Raw genomic sequence first — 21,446 nt, forward strand, 5'->3', positions numbered from 1 at the left:
GCAAAGTGTCATAAAATCGACAAAATGGGACAAGATAGTAATTAAGCAAATATTTTTACTTATATAAAAAAAAGGCTTTAAAAAACAAATAAATAAATGTATTATTTTATATTAAAATGTAAAATGTAAAGCAGTGTATTAAAATTAATTATTTCAGTGATCATTAAACAGTACATTTATATTTTGGAATAATATAATTATGTCATAAATAAAATACATATTTACCATAATACAGTCATATTTGTATTTTATAATAATTGTCTTGTAATTAAATGCGCAAAGTGTCATGAAATTGACAAAATGGGGCAAGATTTAGTAATTAAATGTTTTTGCTTTTATAAAAAAGGCTTTTAAAAAAAATGTATTATTTTACATTAAAATGTAAAATGCAATGCAGTGCATTAAAAAAGAACTATTTCATTAAACAGTACATTTATGTTTTGGAATAATATAATCATAAATAAAATAAGTTTTTACCATAATACAGTCATATTTGTATTTTTAATAATTGTATTTAATATTAAAATACATTTTTAATGAATTCTGGAATACATAAAAATATATATATAAAAATTCTATAATATTATAATATCATTCTATAATAATAAAATAAATATTGACAATTGTAAAACAATATATTTGTATTCTTATAATTTTGTTTTATATGATATAATTATATTATTTTAAAATATAAATATATTGTTCTGGTGTAAGTAACTATAAGGTAATAATAACAGTACATTTGTATTTTAAAATAATATAACTAAATAATAATAAAAATGTTTAATATATTTTTTTTTAAGTAGTTATAAGTATTTATTATAATCCAAAAATGTTACATTAAAAATAATTGTAAAAAAAAAAAAAAATATGTATATGGTTGTTTTTTAATTTGACATATTTTTAAAACACTTGACCTTTTCTTGTTTTTATTTTCTTGTTATTTGTCAACTGTGTGTACAACGTTGAAGGATGTACAGTGATTTATGTGTATGTGCTTTAGTTATGTGTGTGTGTGTGTGTGTGTGTGTGTGTATTGTGTTGAGCGTCTGCTGTGTTCCTCATCACAGTTTGATTTGGTTTCACCTTGAATGCAGCACCACGGTATTGATTCAGCTCAACTCACACACACACACACACACACACACGCACACACAGATCGACGGCGGCCATGTTAGGCACCTGCAGAATGGAAAAGCCGTTTCTTTATATTGGTTTCACAATATATGGCCTCGAAATATAGTCACAGCAGTACTTTTAATGATCAAATGTCACTGTATGAGATATAAAATATTGAAACGTTATTTATTGTAAAGAAAGATGCAAAAACACATTAAAACTTTCACTCAAATTTACCATAATACAATCATATTTGTATTTATAATAATTGTATTTTATATTAAAATAACAATTTTTATGAATTCTGGAAGAAAAAAAAAAATATATATATATATATAAATTATGTCAGAATTCATTAAAAACTTGATATTTTAAAATTCTATAATAAAATAAGTATTGACAATTGTAAAATAATATATATGTATTAATAATAATAGTAATAATAGTGTAATATTAGTAATAATAGTGTTTATATATATATATATATATATATATATGTATGTATGTATAGTTTTTGGTTTTAATTTTAGTTTAAAATTTAATTGTATTTGTTATAATATACAATAAAATTTTAAAATAATAAAATAGTTGTATTTTTTTTAGTTAAAATAAAATACAAAATAATGAAAATATTTATTATTATATAAAATGTTATTGTTATTGTAAATTTGTATTTTTTGTCAATTAAAATAAACATGTTTTTATTGTTTTATCTGTTTTGTTGTTTCATCTTCCTTATTTTATATTTAAAGCATTAATTACAAAATAATGTAAGTATTTGTTATAATATAAAATAAAAATGAAAAAAGTATTTTTTTAAATTAAAATAAAGTACAAAATAATAAAAATATTTTGTATTATATAAAATATAATTGTGTAATATTAAAAATATATTTAATTTTTTTTTTTTTTTTGTCATTTAAAACATGTTATATCTGGGTTGTTTTTATTTTGAGAGATTTTTAAAATATTAATTTTATATTTAAAGCATTAAATTAAGAAGCCTTGACAAATATTATTTCAGATAACTTTTGTTTTATTTTTTATTTTTTTTTATTTTAATTTTAGTTTTAGTAAACTATAATATTTTTTTTTGCTTTTATACAAAAGGCTTTTTAAATAAAAACTGTCAATTTAAATTTTAAAATAATATATTTTAATTATAAAATAATGTAAGTATTTGTTATAATATAAAATAAAATGTAAAAATAATAAAATTATTGTATTTTTTTGTTAAAATTATTTAAAATAAACGTTATATCTGGGTTGTTTTTATTTGGAGAGATTTTTAAAATGCTTTATCTTTTGTTTTATCTCAGTTAGCTTTTGTTTTATTTTATTTTTTATTTTTGGTAACTGATTGATTTTCAGTGATGTTCACACATTTAAAAGTGAACAGATACTTTTCAAGTCTCTGTATAAGCTGTGTGTGTGTGTATGTTATTTCATACAGTGTTAACTGTAATATTAATAGCGGCAGCGGTTCTTCATATAGAAACACACACACACATACAGGTGTTGTTCTGCTCCTCTGAGGATTTATCAATATTTCATTGTTTGTTTTGTTGTTGTAGCTTTGATTTTGTCTTTAATATTGCAGGTAAGAAGCGCGAAGATACTGATTAAACAAAGATGATCGTATCACATCAGATTTCATACACACAACCTGAACTGACTCTGTGTGTGTGTTTATGTTTCTCATTTCTAATAACTAACGCATGGAAATGCACTTATGCTGTGTTTGTGAGTGATTTCTGTTGGCAGTGAAACTATGAAAGCACCTCAGTTTATTGGCACTTATTTCTGTTGTCACGTTTCATTTGTTTTGATGGCGGCAAACTTTCTTTTGCCGCAACGCTCCTGGACTGCAATTTATGATATAAAACAGCAATAAATATGACATTACATACATTTAAAGTTTAAAATAAACATACAGGGTTTGAGCAAAGAGCGAAGTCTTGTAATTAAATGCACAAAGTGTAATAAAATCGACAAAATGGGACAGGATTTATTATTTAAGCAAATATTTTTGCTTTTATAAAAATGTTTTTTTTTGTTTTTAAGTCAATTTAAATTTTAAAATAATATATTTTAATTAAAATAAAGTAAGTATTTGTTATAATATAAAATACAATTTTAAAATAATAAAATAATTGTTCAAAATAAACATAATATCTGGGTTTGAGAGATTTTTAAAATGTTTTATCTTTCGTTTTGTCTTCAATATTTTTATTTGCTGAAATTAAAACAAAAAACAGATTATTTCAAATGAGTTTGTTCTGAATTTTAAATAGATTTAGTAATTAAATTAATATTTTTGCTTTTATAAAAAAGGAAAAAATAATTAAAATAATGTAAGTATTTGTTATAATATAAAATACAATTTTAAAATAATAAAATAATTGTTTTTTGTTAAAATAAAATACTAAATAATGAAAGTATTTATTATTATATGAAATAGAATTTTATAATGTTAAAAATGTATTTTAAAATAAATTTGTATTTTTTTGTCATTTAAAATAAACATAATATCTGCATTTGAGAGATTTTTAAAATGTTTTAACTTTTATATATTTATTTTTTTATTGTAATCCAAACATAAAAACAGATTATTTCAAATGATTTAGTTCTGAATTTAAATTAGATTTAGTGATTAAAGAAATATTTTTGGTTTTATAAAAAAGGCTTTTTTTAAAAAAAAAAAAAAAAAAAAAAAAACAGTCAATTTAAATTTTAAAATAATGTATTTTAATTTTGACATAATGTAAGTATTTGTTACAATATAAAATACAATTTTAAAATAATAAAATATATTTTTTTAGTTAAAATAAAATATAAAATTATAAATATATTTCTTATTATATGAAATATAATTTTAGAATATTAAAAATATATATTATATATATATTTAATTGTTTATTTTTGTTAAAATAAAAACAAAATAATGAAAATATTTATTATTATATGAAATATAATTTTATAATGTTAAAAATGTATTTTAATTTTTTTTTTTTGTTGTCATTTAAAATAAACATAATATCTGCATTTGAGAGATTTTAAAAATGTTTTATCTTTTATTTTGTCTTCCTTATTTTAGATTTATTGTAACCCAAACAAAAAAATGATTTTGTTCTGACTTTTAGTTAGTTTAGTTAGTGTGGTCCGCGTAGGTTGGTAGGTGAATGTTTCTGTGTGTGATCGTGGTTGGAGGTTTTGAGAGCTGCTGGTTTGTTTCTGAGTGCTGCCGTGTCCTGAGAGGTCAGAGGTCAGCCTAGAGCCAATCAGACGAGGCTGGGGTCAAATTGAATCAGCGGAGATGTGGCCGCTCGTGCTGTCAGAGCACAAAACATAAATGGAGCCAATCAGGTTAGACCTTTTAGTGTGAGGCGCGGAAAAAATGAAATAATACGATTTTTTCAGAAATAAACGGACAGAAACGAAGACAAAATCTGCTCTGAGTTCCGCAATGCAATAACAGAAACTTATGATTGTCCTTTGTTCTGAGCTATTATTTATTTCTCTCTCTTATTTTTTAATGAATTGCTAACACTTTATTTTACAGTCTTTATTTTAATATTTTAATAACATAATATTTTTATGATTTTAATAACAGTGTGCAGTTACAAGCAGCTCCACAAATGCAAAAGTAGCAGACTGGAAAACACAGATTCATTTATCAAATATTAGTTTATTGATTTATTGCATTGTGGTTTTACTGGAGTTATTGATTATATTTGTGTGTGCATCAATGCTTTGACTGGAAGGAGGCTTTTCTTAAACTTTACAGTGACAGATGTAGTTTCTGACAAAGAATTATTGTATTTTTAATGAAAACCTACAGAGAGAAAGAGCAACTACTTAAAACAGCCATTCATTTCTTTAATATTCAATGACAAATGATGTAAAGCTATATACAAATAAAATAAATCAGGAAATACAAAATAAAAATTCTTATAAATGTAAGGAAATATTAAGGAATAATAAAGTAGAATGCAATAATAAAATAAGTAAAATAAATACATTTCCAGGAAATGCTAATTAAATTAAAAAAAAAAAAAATGGTATAATTATTTTTTATAAATATAAATAAATTTGTAACAATAATTAAGTAATATAAAATAATAAAATAAACCAAAACTAAAATTTAGAAAATACAAAATAAATAGGTTAAAATAAATCCATATTATTATTTCTTATAAATAACTAAATTCTTAAGAATAATAATAAAGTAAAATAAAATAATTATTTAGAACAAAATAAAATGTAATCCTTTTTTACAAAATACAAAATAAATAAAAATAAATCCATATAATGTGTAACAAAACAAAATTTAATCATTTTTCAGAAAACAAACAGTACATAAATGTAAGCAAATTAAAATGTGTATTATTATTAGTGCTGTTCAAACAAAACGCATCCAAAATAACTTTTTTGTTTATATAATGTGTGTGTGTGTATTCATTATGTGTATATATAAAGACACACACATACAGTATATATTTTTATATATATTTAATATATAAACCTAACATATTTTTCTTAAATATATGCATGCATGTGTGTGTATTTATATATACAGCACTAATTTATTTTAAGGGTTTAAAATGAGTAAATCCTTAAAAGTAATATAATTACCTATTAATATATAATTTATTTATTTTTCCTGCTGCATTTCTGTTATAGAATGAAACAAACATTCAGCCAGAGGAAATTAGAACAATATTGAAGTTAATTGACATTAGTGCAGATGAAAATAAACATTTATCCATCCTAGCAGATTGTGAACTGTAATATCTGTGCTCTGCAGCGTCGTACGTCTCTGTATTGTGGCCTCAGGCACGTGTGTGTGTGTGTGTGTGTGTGTGACTAATTGCGTGTCCCATGTTCGAGGGGCTCCTGGGGTACACACACGTTTGGTAACAAAAGAAGCCCCATCCGACCGCACCCCACACTTCCGCAAGCAAACACCCCTCCGGCTCTCTTTATGACTGTGTGTGTGTGTGTGTGTGTGTGTGTGTGTGTCTGCAGCACGTGTCCCTCCAGCACAAGGCCCTGACCATGACCCTAAAACACACACACACACACTCCATTCAGAGCACTTACTGGACGCTGGAGCACAAAGCCGTAGCTCCACAGCGTTAATTCAGACGTGATGTGAGTCGTGGAGGTTTTATGTGCAGGTGTCACACGTTTATAACTAATTCAGCTAATTTATAACTACACACATTTATAACTAATTCATCTGACCAGAACAAAACTTGATGTGGAATATTACTTTTATTTCCAAAAAAAAAAAAAAAAAAGGATTTTATTTATTTATTTTTTTTACTTCATTATTTTTGGAGATTTATTTATAAGAATTACTTGTTGTAGTTATTTTATTTTACCACTTATCTTATTATAATTATTCATAGTGATTTATTTGGCTTTTTTTAAAGATCTGCTTATATTTAGAAGAATTACTTATATGGGTTTATTTTAATTTATAATATTTATTTAATTTGTGTTTCCTGAAAAAATACTGAAAAAAAATCTATAAATAGTATAGAAAAAATACTTATATTTAATATTATTTATTTTATTATTTTACTTTACTATTTTTAAAGATATGTGTATATTGGTATATTTATACATTTACATATTTATATTTAGTAGAATTACTTATATTTAATATTATTTATTTTATTTTATGTTTTTATTTTACTTTACTATTTTTAAAGATTTGCTTATATTTATAAATATTTCAGTATATGCCAATAATATTTTTATCATTATTTTTGTATTTTTCTTTTTTTAATTATTTTACTTTTTTTGTTTTGGGATTTACTGATATTTATTAGAATTATTTAGTAGTAGTAGTATTTTAATTTATTATTTTTAAGGATTTACTTATATTTATAGGAATTACTTATTATTATTATTACTTTTTTACTTTTTATTATTTTTAAAGACATATTTACATTTAGAAGAGTTGCTGATATATGTTTCCTGAAAGAAAAAATGTTTTATTTTATTTTATTTTACTTAAGGATTTACTCATATTTATAATTGTTCATAGTGATTTCTTTTATTTTACTTTTTAAATGTTTACTGACATTTTAAAGAATTATTTATGGATTTATTTAATTTATTTACATTTTATATTAATTTTTATTATTATATTTAAGTATTTACTTAATATTTATTATACTTATATGTAATGATTTATTTTGCATTATTATTTTTTAAAGATCTGCTTATATTTAGAAGAATGACTTATATGGGTTTATTTAAATTAATTAAATTTGTATTTCCTGATAAATCTGTTTATTTTATTTTAATTCTTTTATTTTATTTTATTTTAAGGATTTACTTAGATTTAGAAGAATTACTTATATTTAATATTATTTATTTTATTTTATTATTTTACTTTAATATTTGTGAAGATTTCTTTATATTTATAATTGTTCATAGTGATTTCTTTTATTTTACTTTATTGTGTTTAAAGATTTACTTACATTTTAAATAATTATTTATGGATTTATTTTTTATTTAATTAAATTGTATACATTTTCTTTACTTTGTTTAAAGATTTACTTGTACTTTTAAGAATTACTTATAGATTTATTTTATTTTATATTATTTTTTATCTTTTGTTATACCTCTCTACATAATTTTCCATTGAGCATTCTCATAAATATGTGCAGAAATGAGCTGTGAATGTAGTTTTATTTAGTGTTTAAGTGAATCTCTCTGTGTGTCTGTAGGTTGTCTGTCCAACCTGCCGCCGAACGCTAAGAAGATCTGTAACTCGTATGAGGAGCGCAGGAAGCAAGCGACGGCCATCGTTCTGCTGGGTGTGATTGGAGCAGAGTTCGGAGCGGAGATCGAACCTCCCAAACTACCGTCCCGCGCTCGGACCAGCACTCAGGCGCCCGACGGCTTCGGTCTGACCACCGGCGGATCCAACTACTCACTGGCCCGTCACACCTGTGAGTACAAACTATAAAAAAATAATATAAGCTAATCCTAACCCACACCCTAACCCTACACCTCACAGAAAACTTTCTGCATTTTGACAATTTGAAAAAATAAAAACAATTGATACCAGTGTTTACAAATGAGGACGTCCCCAAAAGGAGCTTTTTGGAGATTTTGTCCGGTTAAACTCACTTTTGGGTACAAATTTGTCCCTAAAATATGGTTAAGCAGGTACAAACACACACATCCCACCCATCATTCCCATAAATATTGCAGTATATGCCAATAATAATTTCTTTATTGTTCTTTATTTTATTTTACTTTATTATTTTTAAGAATTTAATTATATTTATTGAATAACATAATGTAGTCTCTCTACACTCAGAACTAATATATTTATATATATTCACAGTTTTTGGAGCAAACAAGTGTATATTATTATGTTGTTGCTATAATTTTTATTTTATTGTATTTCATTTTATTTCATTTTATTTAAGGATTTAGTTATATTTATAAGAATAACTTAGTAGTAGTATTATTCTACTTAATTGTTTTTAAGAATTTACTTATTAGAATTACTTAGTATCATTATTATTTTACTTTATTGAATAACATAATGTAGTCTCTCTGCACTCCAAGCTAATATATTTATACATGTTCACAGTTTTTGGAGCAAACATCAATTATTGTAATATATGCCAATAATTGTATATTATTATGTTGTGGCTGTAATGTTTATTTTATTTTATTTTATTTTATTTTCTAGGATTTACTTATATTTATAAGAATTATTTAGCATTAAAGATTGACTTATAAATCATTACAAACAGTAAACAATTAATTAAACGCTTAATAGTTTTATATTACAATGTAATATATTCTGCAATTTTGTATTATTTTTAAGAATTCACTTGTAAATAACTACGAAATGATATGACCTAGTTTACCCCCAAACAAATATATATTTAATATATTTTTGCTTTTTTTTAAACATTTATTTTATTTTATTTTATTTTATAGGATTTACTTATATTTATAAGAATTATTTAGCATTAAAGATTGACTTATAAATCATTACAAACAGTAAACATTGCAATATATGTTAATAGTTTTATATTACAATGTTGTTTCTGCAGTTTAGTGTTTTAAATTATTTATAATTTATTTTAAATTATTTATATTTAGACTAGCTACTTAGTATTATTATCATTATACATTTTTTTAAACATTAAATATTACTTTATTTGTCATTAGTTTTATATTGCAATGTTGCTTCTCTAATGGTTTTTTATTTTATTTTATTTTATAGGATTCACATATATTTTTAAGAATTATTTAGTATTAAAGATGATTTATAAATCATTAGAAATAGTAAATATTGCAATATATGTTAATAGTTTTATATTTTCATATTTTTAAGAATTTACTTAAAAATTTAAATAACTACGAATGACATGACCTAGTTTACACTCAAACTAATATATATTTATATATATTTTTACATTTTTTGAAACATTAAATATGCTTCTCTAATGGTGTATTTTATTTATTTTTTTATACTTTTAAATTATTATTATTATTGTTTTAAAGGATTTATAAATCATCATGAATGACAATCTTCCTTTTTTTTACACTCTCAAACTACTTGCATATCTCATATATTCACAGTTTTTTGCAGCAAACATAAAATATGTGTCAATAATTATTATTAATAATTAATCAATTATTATTAATTATTATTAATATTGCAATACATGTCAGTAGTTTTGTAATATAATGTTGTTTGTCATGGGCGATGCATCAGCGAGTATAAGAGTCCTCTGATAGCACGGCCTATTAGTGATTTCATAAAGCTCTCACACACTCTTCATCCCGTTATGATGAGTAATAATGTGGCTTTAATTGCTGTAGACGGAGCCGAGGGCAGGAGTTAATTACTCTACAGCCTAACGAGGATCCGCGGCTCTGGCTCTGATTTCTGCCGCCGCAGCGTCGATGGTCAGCGTTTGCAATAATCACAAAAACACAAGCAGCGAATGGAGTTCACGCGCGACGGGCACGTCGTTCTGATGACTGCAGTGTTTTTTAACGGAGTGATTAACAGATGGAGTCCCGCAGGACGCCTGCGGTACACACTTCATTACTGTAGTGCTGAACTGCGAGAGGCTTTAGTGACCCGAGCTGAGATGATGATTGTAGAGGTCGGAGAGCAGGTCAGACGCGTTACGCTCAGGTTAAACAACACAAACGCACACTTATATCACACTATATCTTCTAAAGATGCTCGGCTGTGTCTCAGTCCACACTCTAGTTCATATGATGTCAATAAGTGCATACTGAACTAGTAGTGTGCAACAGTCAGTTGTGGAAGTAAAAATGGTATTCATTTTCAGCACTGAGTTTTAACAATAGCTGATGAACCTTTAAATACAGACCCATGTTAATTCAACTTATTGTTTAAAAACAATCAATTTTTGAATAAAAAAGAATAAAAAGAAAATATATGAATTTATTTTATTAATAAATTCAGATATCATTTTATTTAAAATATTTATTTATGTATTTATTTTTACATTATTTCCTTTTAAAGATTTTCATTGCTGTGAGTGAAATTACTATTGTAATTATTTTATATAATTTGTGTTTTTATATTTCTGTTTTATTTTGATTTTGAAGCTTTAGTGATTTTTTTTTATTTATTATTATTATTGTTTTTTGTGTGTTTTTATCAATTTTAAGTTTATTTTTTATAGTTTTATATAGTTATAGTTTTTATTTAATTTTCTTTTAGTTATTTTTGTTTTTTGTTTTAGTTAACTGTAATAACCTTATATAATTTCTGTTTATTTATTTATTTAAAACAACTAATAATTTTATTTAAAAATATTTGTTTGTTTTTCATTTTTTTTTCTAATACTATTGTTGTTTTTTATTAGTAATTAATATTTTATATAATTTGTATTTTTATATTTCCTGTTTTATTTTAATTTTAAGCTTTAGTGTTTTATTATGTGTTTTTATTATTTATTTATTTTTTTAAATATATAGTTTTTATACTGTAGTTATACTTTTTTTTTTTTTTCTTTTTTTTTTTAGTTATTTTATTATATCAGGTTAAACTAAATGCAAACAGGAAATGTTGCCTTAATGCCTATTATAAAATAAAATATGAAAAATAAACTAAACTACTAATAAAAATTAAACTACACAAGTAACAATTTTTTAATGTTTTTAACCTTATATCATGTATAAATTAATATTAATTTCTATACTCATATATAATATTATAACTCATTATAATATTGTGAATTGAATTAGTTTTAAAAAAAATCAGTTTTAGTGCAATACTTTGTTTACATTCTTTTGCAAACTCTTTTTCTTTTATTATTATTTTCATGCTAATTTTTCATTTTCAGACTTTTGTTTTTGCAATATTTTTTATTATCAGTAAAAATCATGTCAGTTAAGTGAATATAGTGTGCAGCTGATTTTTATGGTGCATTCTGGGAAGTGAATGGTTCTTTGCACTGGAATATTGTCCAACTATAGGCGTGTGTGTGTGTTTGTGTTTTTGTGTGTGTTTGTATTTTTTTTTTATTGTCTTCAAGGTCACTTTGATGGTCAAAGCGTCTGTGAGACCTTTAGGAGAATCTGAACCTGTGTGTGTGTGTGTGTGTGTGAGAGAGCTCAAAGTGGACACATGAGTCTTACTTCTTTACCTTTATAAAGAAACAAAGCTGTTTGCCTGAGGGCAGTGACAAGGTCAGCTATGAAAACACACACACACACACATCAGAAATCTCACACACACTGTAGTTCTCAAGCTCCTTTCATTTTAAAGGCCAGGCCTGTGTGTGTGTGTGTGTGTGTGTGTGTCTGATAGACTCTTTCAATTAGTCTGTACCCAGGGGCAGCAGAGAGCTTGTATCCTCCCTCCGTGTCGTGTGTGTGTGTGTGTGTGTGTGTATTGTTTGTAGTGTGAATGTCTCGAGGGTTTTGGGGAGCAATTAGACAGTTGCACATTTTAACATATTGAGCTGTTTTCACACACACTTCAGATGTTTCTGCACTGCTCAGAATGACGTGATATCAGGATTTCACTACTAGATACTAATATCATTTTTAAATGCAGTTGATGAGTAAACTCTGTTTAATTCATAGTAACGAGAGTGAGTTTTTTATTTTCAGTAATGTGAATTCAGGGTATTTGTCAGGAAAAGAATGTCACAATGCAAAAAAAATCTTATTGGTCATTCATTTTCTGTATGCAAAATATTGATTTATTTGTTTGTATTTTTCATTCATTTATTTGTTTTTATTTTTATGTTGTGTGATTTTTATTTATTAAATTTTAGAATACATTTTTCATACTTTTTTTATTGTTATTGTTTGGGTGATATGTGTTATTTTAGTATCACTGAGGTACTATTCTGTTTTTGTTAATATTTTGATTTAGTGAATTATATTAATATATAATCATACTACTTTAATTAGAGTAATTTTTATTTGTAATTATTTTTTAAAGTATTATTAGGAGAAAAAAATATTATCACAATGCAGAAATTGTAATATAATATAATTAAAATAATAATTGTAATTAAAATTTAATATAATAAAAAAATACATTTCTTTCTATCTATCTATCTATCTATCTACTTTGAAATATAACCTGAACATGTTCTTAACAGATTTCCTGATTAATTCATTAATTTATTTATTTAATGTTTTGATTTAGTGAATTCATTTTTATTTTTGTATTTTCTGTTTTATTTTAAGCAATGTTTTATTTAAGCAATTTTGTTGTAATTTGATTAGATTTTTAAATGTCTAATATAATAATATAAAATTATCATTTTTTTATTTTTATATTTTTTGTTTTATTTTAATTTTAAAGCAATTTTGTTGTAATTTCTTTTTTTTATTAGGTGTTTTATTCATTTTTTATTTTTATTTATTTTAGCCAATTAAATTAAACTAAATAAAAATAAGAAATGTTGCCTTGGCAACTAGCTGAAATAAAATAAGTTGACTTATTTTTTTAAAACATTTTATTTCAGTTATAGTTTATTTTATTTCTAATAGCAAAAGTTTTTGGTTCCAGCTTTAATTATAATATCTATATTTTATAAATTAATATATTATATTTTTTCAGTATATAAAATATCACATATTACAATAGAATAGAATAGAATAATTTTGAAAAAAAAAAAAATGTAGTGTCAGAATTTATTTATTTACTTATTTTATTAATATTAATAAAATGTTATTTTAAAGCAATTTTGTTGTAATTTTTATTAGATTTTTGAATATGTCTATGTAATTTTATTCATTTTCTATTTCTGTTTTAATTTATTTTAGTAAATCAAATTGAACTAAATAAAAATGAGAAATATTACCTTGCCAACTAGCTGAAATAAAATGTTTACTTTTTTCATATTTTATTTCAGTTAAAGTTTATTTTATTTCTAATAACAATAATATCTCTACATTTTATAAATGAATATATTACATTCTTTTCTCAGTATCACATATTATAAAAATGATCTTATTGGTTATTGACCCTAATTGCCAAAAAAAAAAATATATATATATCAATATCCACAAGTGTCTTTGTTGGTAAATTCAATACAGAATATTACATATTCTCTTTTTTACAACTTTATCACAATTACTGTGAACAGTATTGCATCGTTGCAAAAGTGAAGCACCTTGCATAGTAAATGAGAAGCAGCTCAGCACTGCAGTGACAGGAAGTGATGTCACAGTAATGCAGTGTGTGTGTGTTGCTGTAAATCCAGTGTGCTGAAGGCATTCCCGGTTTAGACGCCCTTTGTTTCTCTCCATCTGCCGCCTCTCGTTCAGGCTCAACTCCATTGATTTTAACTTCACTTTTGATTTGACCGCAGCAGAGGCCACAGACGGACAGAATGACAGACAGAGACACAGACAGATGGACAGACGGACAGAGAGAGAGAGAGAGATGTGTGTGTGTGTGTGTGTGACAGTTTCCAGTAAAATGCTTGTGGGTGTTGGAGCTAATGGTTTAAAGCTCTCTCGCCCTCTCTCTCTCTCTCTCTCTCTGTCTCTCTGTCTGTCTGTCTCTTTCTCTCTCGCCCTAATTAGCTTCCTGCGGCCCAGCCTCTAATGTGGCATGTTTATTGCTTTAACTAACCACTCATTAGCCCGGCTGATGTTTTGTCAATATTAATTCATCCATTTAAACCAAGTCAAGTCTTAAACAAAGATGTCCGCTCTGAAAAATGGACTCGACCCGTTCGGCCCGCCCGAGAAACACGGGACAATAAATTTGCAGGTGATTTCCTCCCTTGGCTGTCCTCTTCCTGTCCGGACAGGAAGTGAGGTGTAGGTCGATGTCTCTGTGTGTCTCTGTATGGCTGCGTCCGGCTGGTTCACATTACAACTCGTTTTGACCAAGTGGAGCCTGTTTAGACAGGAAGTGACTGCAAAGAGCAGTTTGAGGCAGGTTCACCTAATTAAAAAAAAAAAAAAAAAAAGTAAATTAAAAGAGTTAAATGTCTGTGTAAATTGTTCATAAAGTGGTAATTTACTTAACAATGGTTTTGAATGATTTATTTATTTGTTTATATTTAATTACTTTTTAAATTAGAATTAAGAGAAAAATTCATTTTGTAAAAAACATCACAACGCAAGTTTCAAAAAAAGTGTTACATTACAGTGCAAATATTGCTGTAATACAATAATACAATTTTCTTCAGTTTATATCAATTTTCATGAAACTCTGTACAACAATATTAAGTTATTTTAATTGTATTAATATATAATCATATTGCATTAGTATTTTTTAATTGTATTTAATTTTTTTTATTATAATTAGGAGGAAAATTAAGAGAAAACAAATTATAATATAATATATTATTTTTTAATTATGATTTAAAAACTAATATAATTTTTTTTTAAATCATTTTGCATAATTTTCACCAAAATGTATTTATTTATTTATTTATTGGAATATACCCTGAACATATTCATGGCGGATTTCCTGAGCTTTACTCTAAATAATATAATATACAGTAATATTGTTAAAATAATAATTATTATTATAACCTAATATAATTTAATAAATAAATAAATAAATAATTTATTTGTTCATTTTTATTATAATTTTTTTAGAACATAATCTGAGCATGTTTTAACAGGTTTCCTGATCTTAACGCTAAATTATAATATCATATAATAATATAAAATTTACATAAAAACTAATATAATTTTTTAATCATTTCTTCCACAATATTTTCACCCCAAAATGTATTTATTTATTTATTTATTTATTTATTTAATGGAATATACCCTGAACATGTCCTTGACAGATTTCCTGAGCTTAATTCTAAATAATATAATATAATATAATATAATTAAAATAATAATTATAATTACAATTTTATATAATATAAAAAAAACTTTTTTCACAATTGTGTTCACAAAAAATTTTCACGAATTTTTTTTTTTTACCCCAAAACCCCAAAATGTATTTATTTATTTATTGGAATATACATTGAACATGTTCTTGATGGATTTCCTGAGCTTAACTCTAAATAATAGAATAGAATAGAATAAAATAGAATAGAATAGAATAGAATATACAGTAATATAATATAAATAAAATAATAATTATAATTAAAACTATAATAAAAAATAAATGAATAAATAAATAAATCATTTATTTATTCCTTTATTTTTGTTGAATATATAACCTTAACCTGAGTGTGTTTTTAACAGGTTTCCTGAGCTTAACTCTAAATTATAATATAATATAATATGATAATTTAAAAAAAAAAAAAAGAAAGAAAAAACACAAAACATACTTTTGAAAAAAGTCACCCCCAAATTTATTTGTTTGTTTTTTTTTTAATTTTTTGTGTGTAAAATATAACCTGAACATGTACTTGACAGGTTTCCTAAGCTTAGCTTTACATTTCTTAATTAGAGTTGAATAAGTTAGCAGTCATTATTTTAATCAAGTAATCCCGACTAAAGCTCGTCAGTAGTTTAATGATCTGCGTTTATTCAGAGACTTTAAGAGCAGCTCTTCAGTGGAGTGTTTAAGGTTAAAGTTACACGTCTCTCACTTCCACACCGACGGATTTGTGCCGCGGCGTTGAGAATCAAAGGGCGGATTAGTCAACAAACCGCATTACTCTTAAACCTCGGCGCCGCGCTCCGGATCACACCGCTGCGGCCGGAACAAAGGAGCGAATCCCCGGAGCGCCGGAGGACGCGGTGCTGCGCTTCACGGTGCAGGAGGTTTGATACGTTTGAGATGACAGGCGGGACGCGTCCGGTCACACGGAGACACCCGGAGTTCAGATCAATGCTGACCAACACAAACACACACAGCTCTCTGTCTGTCTCACACTGCAAAATACACTTACTGTGCTGTCTGTGTTTCTACCACAGTACTGTAGTACAGTAACTTGGTTGAGGCTCAGTAAGATACTGTATAATTTTATTGATCAAGGATGCATTAAATTGGTCAAAAGTGACAGTAAAGACATTAATAATGTTACAAAAGATTTCTATTTGATACACATGCTGTTCTTTTGAACTGAAAATATCCTGAAAACATTGGGCAGCATGACGGTTTTTAACATTGATAATAATAATAAATGTTTTTAAAGCAGTAAATCAGCATATTAGAATGATTTCTGAAGGATCATGTGACACTGAAGACTGGAGTAATGATGCTGAAAATTCAGATTTGGTGTATGTATTGTATATATTTATATATAAAACAGTTAATTTAAATTGTAATAATATTTAATAATTTTTACTGTATTTTTGATTTAAAAAAATGCAACCTTGATGAGTAGAAGAGAGTTTCGTTTTATTTTAAGCAGCAATACATACACCAAAAGTGGTGTGTGTGTGTGTGTGTGTGTGTATGTAGCTAAAAAAAAAAAATAATAAAATAGCTTTTATTTTTATATTTTCAATTTTCAGTTTAAGTTCAGTCCAAATTTTAGTAATTTTGTTAAATGATTTTGTCATTTTTTTTTATGATTTTTTATGATTTTAAATGATTTTGTCATTAGTCATTTTAATATTTCTAATTCTTATTTCAGTATTAGTAATTTTAGTATTTCAGATTAAACTTATTTTAGTTTTTGCAATATAATAATAATAATAATAATAATTTTTCAAAATATTTTCACACTAAATGTTTGTTTGTTTGTATATTTATTTATTTATTTATTTTGTAAAATATAACCTGAACATGTTCTTGAAAGGTTTTCTGAGCTTAACTCGGAATAATATAATATAATATAATATAATATAATATAATATAATATAATATAATATAATATAATTTTTCAGCAAAAAATAAATAAATAAATAAATGATAGTTTTATATATATTTTTTATATTATATTATATATAATATAATTATATTAAGTTTTATATTTAATTTTTTGTCAGCCTAATTCCAATGACCAAAAAACATTTTTAATATTTAATTTAATTTGAATAGCTTTTATTTTTGTTTCATTTTAAATTCAGTTAAGATTTTACTTTTTTAATGTTTTTTTTTCATTTTTATTAGTTTTTATTTTTAATGCTTCTGTGTAGATTTTTTTTTGTTTTAGTCATTTTAACATTTTAACTTAAACTTATTAGAATTAGAAAACATCTCTAATGTGTTAGTTTTTTTCAATTAATTTTAAAATATGTTTTTAAATAATTAATTTGAATGATTTTAAATTTTTAAATACTTTTAAATAATAACATTTTTAAATAGTATTTGCATTACAATTTATTTCAGATTTTTATTTGTTTGTTTGTTTGTTTAATTATTTATACACATAAGTTGTAAGTCCTTTATAAAATCCAGCACACACACACACACGGAGTGGGATGAAGTCAGCATTTGCTGAAAGCTTCGGCTGGAATCCGTCTGCATCAATTAGCTCACCTCATTGTTCTCCGTTGCCGCGGTAATTACCCAGCGACCTGTTGCCGTGGCCACAAGCCCGCGAGCAGACGCAGATAAATCCAGACACGCGGCGGATCGTTGTGTGTGTGATTATTAAGCAGTTGATCTATAACAAACAACATAAACATTGATCAGATCAGTTGTTGTGCCACAGATTTACTGTGTGTGTGTCTCTCTTTGCACCTCATTTTCACATGCATTATACACCAGAACAATGTAATTATACATTTTTGCATGCAAAACACAATCACAGCTCTTTCTGGTATTTTGAAAGTTTAGCCGAGTTCAGCTTCATGCAGATGAGCAGTGACACAGTGGTGATTGTGGAGCATCTAATAGCGACAGCAGTGACTTTAATAGCTGTGTGTGTGTGTGTGTGTGTGTGTGGGGTCACATGTGCTGACCTCTCCCCCTCTCACCCTCCCACACATATTGACCGTTGCCGTGGATACAGCATGTGCGGCTGTTGTAGACTAATAGAGGCCTGCAGTCGAGTGAAGGAGCCCCTCGTTAGAGCTCCGCTGACGGACACACACAGACAGAAAGGCTTTGGGTTTGTGTTCAACACCATGCGACCTCAGTTCACTGACTTCTGCTGAAAAGGAACATTTTTAAGGTTTTCTAGTAAACCTAAACATGTACTGCTTTGTCTTTTTCAGATATATAGCACATTATATATATATATATTTTTTTTTTTTCATTTTTCACAAACATTTTTTATTTTACATATTTTTATGTAATTTTTTATTTTTTTATTTATTTTTTTACTTAAACTGAATTGCTCGTTGGTTGGTTAGTGCTATAAGAATTACAAAATAAAAAATAGGAATCATCTGAAATTAATGCTTTTTTTTTCCTTTTTTTTTTGTTTGTTTAAAAAAATAACCATTATTTTAACATTTTCTACTAAACTACATTATTTCAAAGTAAATATTACATTATATTAAATAAATATATACATGTTTCCACATTTATTTAAATTATATTTTTATTATTTTTATTTTTTTATATTTTTTATTTTTTTTAAGTAATTAACTATTCTAATTATTTAACTATTTAAACTTTTATTTAAACTATATTTTTTTTAACTAATTACTGATTTACTGACAATGGAATATTTTTTTTTTTCCATTTGAATTTTTTTAGTTCCCTTTTTTATTAGTGACCTAGAAATAGTGGCAAATCTGAAATATTTGTATCTTTTAATATTTCCGTACATATTTGTACAGAAATATTTAACTTTTCCAGATCCGGTCCATTTCCGGATCCTGTCCCCTTAATGGGAGAAAAAAAAAAAAAATATATATATATATATATATTTAAACTTTTTAAATTTTATTTTAATATTTATTTTATGTCTTCTTTTTATATATTTATTTTTTATTTTATTTATTTATTTTTGTTCGTTGGTTGGTTAGTGGTTGCTAGAATTACAAAAATTAAAAATCATTAAAAAAAATATGAATCATCTGAAATTAATGTTAAATTATTTTTTTTTACATTTTTTTTACATTTTTTTTAAGATAATAAATGAAAAAGAAAAAAAAAAAAAAATATATATATATATATATATATAACATATATATAACGCATTTATTTAAGTTATTTTATTTTTTATATATATTTTTAATATTTTCTGTTTCTTATTTTTAACTATTTTATCTTTTAAACCTTTTTCTTTAATTGCTATTTTAATTTATTTTAAATATTTATTTTGTTACCATTTTTTCATATTTACATTTTTTGTTTTTGTTTACTTGATTTCCTCTTCAGTTAGATTTGTTCTTTTGTCTACCACACTGTGTACAAAAAACCCTTTACTTTGGTTTATTTTGGGCTTAAATGTAGCTTTTGACACCTAATTTTCTACCGTGTTGAGATGCATGTGACATTATGTTGATGTGTGTAGTGACTGATGTTATATTAGCTGAGCATCAATATTTCTGCCTACAGACCTGCAGACGGTCCTGATAACGGCTCCGCTCAATATGGATATTAATAACCGTCTCTCTCTCTCTGTCTCTCAGGTAAAGCTCTGACGTTCCTCCTCCTCCAGCCGCCCAGTCCCAAGCTGCCGGCCCACAGCACCATCCGCCGCACAGCCATCGATCTGATCGGCCGCGGGTTCACGGTGTGGGAGCCGTATATGGACGTGTCGGCGGTTCTCATGGGTCTGCTGGAGCTCTGCGCCGACGCCGAGAAACAGCTGTCCAAGTGAGACACGCATCTACATACAGTTTACTGTACAACACTGAATCTTAGGGAATTTGACATAGTTTAGATGAATAAATCAAATCACAAATCATGAACTGACCTCATCAAGAGAGACCTGAGAGTCACTTCGGACACCTTACATTTGAGAAAACGTATCTTCAGATATTCAGAAGAGATCTTCACTACAAGCTGTCAAAATAAAAGTTCGGTTTAACATGAAGAAATTATGACTCAAATATAGTAGTATTGTACGCTACTTCTCTTTGTAATAGTAATGATGAGAATATTATCCAAACTTTAAGGAATTTTTTAAGGAATACCACCATTTTTCTTCCACATTTTATTACAGTAAGCTTCTATTGTGCAGCACTTTTTTGCTAAAAAAAAGTATGAATTCTTAACTTTCCTTTAGTTATATTTTAAAAGATTGAATAAATTGTTAATATATTTATGCCATTATTTAATAACCACCGTTATTGCTAGTAAATTTGGATTAAATCATAAATCCAGAAAAATTATAAATCCAGAAAAATAAATAAATAAAAAATATATATATAAGATATATATATTTCTTTATTATTTATTAAAATTATTTTTCAATGAATTAGACATGCATATCAAGTACGAAAAATTAATTTAGCCATAAAACAGAAAAAAGAAAATAAAAAAATAAAAAATAAAAATGAATCCAGAAAAATTAAAATGGAAAACTTGGAATTTGGGACCCTATTTCAGAGGACCCTAAAAATGTAAAAGTAAATAATAATAATAATAATAATAATAAAATAAAAATAAAAATACTAATTGTTAGTAAATTGTGTATGTTTTATCATTTTAAATAATTAGACATGGTTTTTGATTACTAAAGTTTACTTAAATGGAATTACATTAAATTACAATAAAATGTAATCTAAAAAAGAATAATGAAAAAAAAACATCTGAAAAAAAACAACAAAACAAAAAAAATTGGGGGAAAAAAGGAGGGAAAAAAAGAATTTCATAGGGCCCTAAAAATACATTTTTGTTACTTTTTTCTGAATTGTTGTTAAATTGTGACATTTTCATGATTATATTAATTAGGCGTATGTTTTTATTTATTAAAAGTAAATTCAACCATTAAAGTTTAAAATGGAAATGAAATGAAATCCAGAAAAAAGAACTGGGGGAGAATGGATTTTTTTTT

At 25.4% G+C, this 21,446-nt stretch overlaps 1 protein-coding gene across 5 annotated transcripts in view; it reads left to right on the top strand.

The window, feature by feature from the left end:
- Positions 1–21,446, top strand: part of LOC127152304 (WD repeat-containing protein 7) — a 123,031-nt gene that overhangs the window by 81,022 nt on the left and 20,563 nt on the right. For all 5 annotated transcript variants that reach the window (XM_051092885.1, XM_051092887.1, XM_051092888.1 and 2 more), the window contains 2 exons: positions 7,866–8,090; positions 20,077–20,263. In XM_051092885.1, coding sequence (XP_050948842.1) covers positions 7,866–8,090; positions 20,077–20,263 — 412 coding nt within the window. The remainder of the gene's footprint in view (positions 1–7,865; positions 8,091–20,076; positions 20,264–21,446) is intronic.

This window comes from Labeo rohita, chromosome 21 (genome assembly GCF_022985175.1).
Source record: "Labeo rohita strain BAU-BD-2019 chromosome 21, IGBB_LRoh.1.0, whole genome shotgun sequence".
NCBI classification, from domain to species: Eukaryota; Metazoa; Chordata; class Actinopteri; order Cypriniformes; family Cyprinidae; genus Labeo; species Labeo rohita.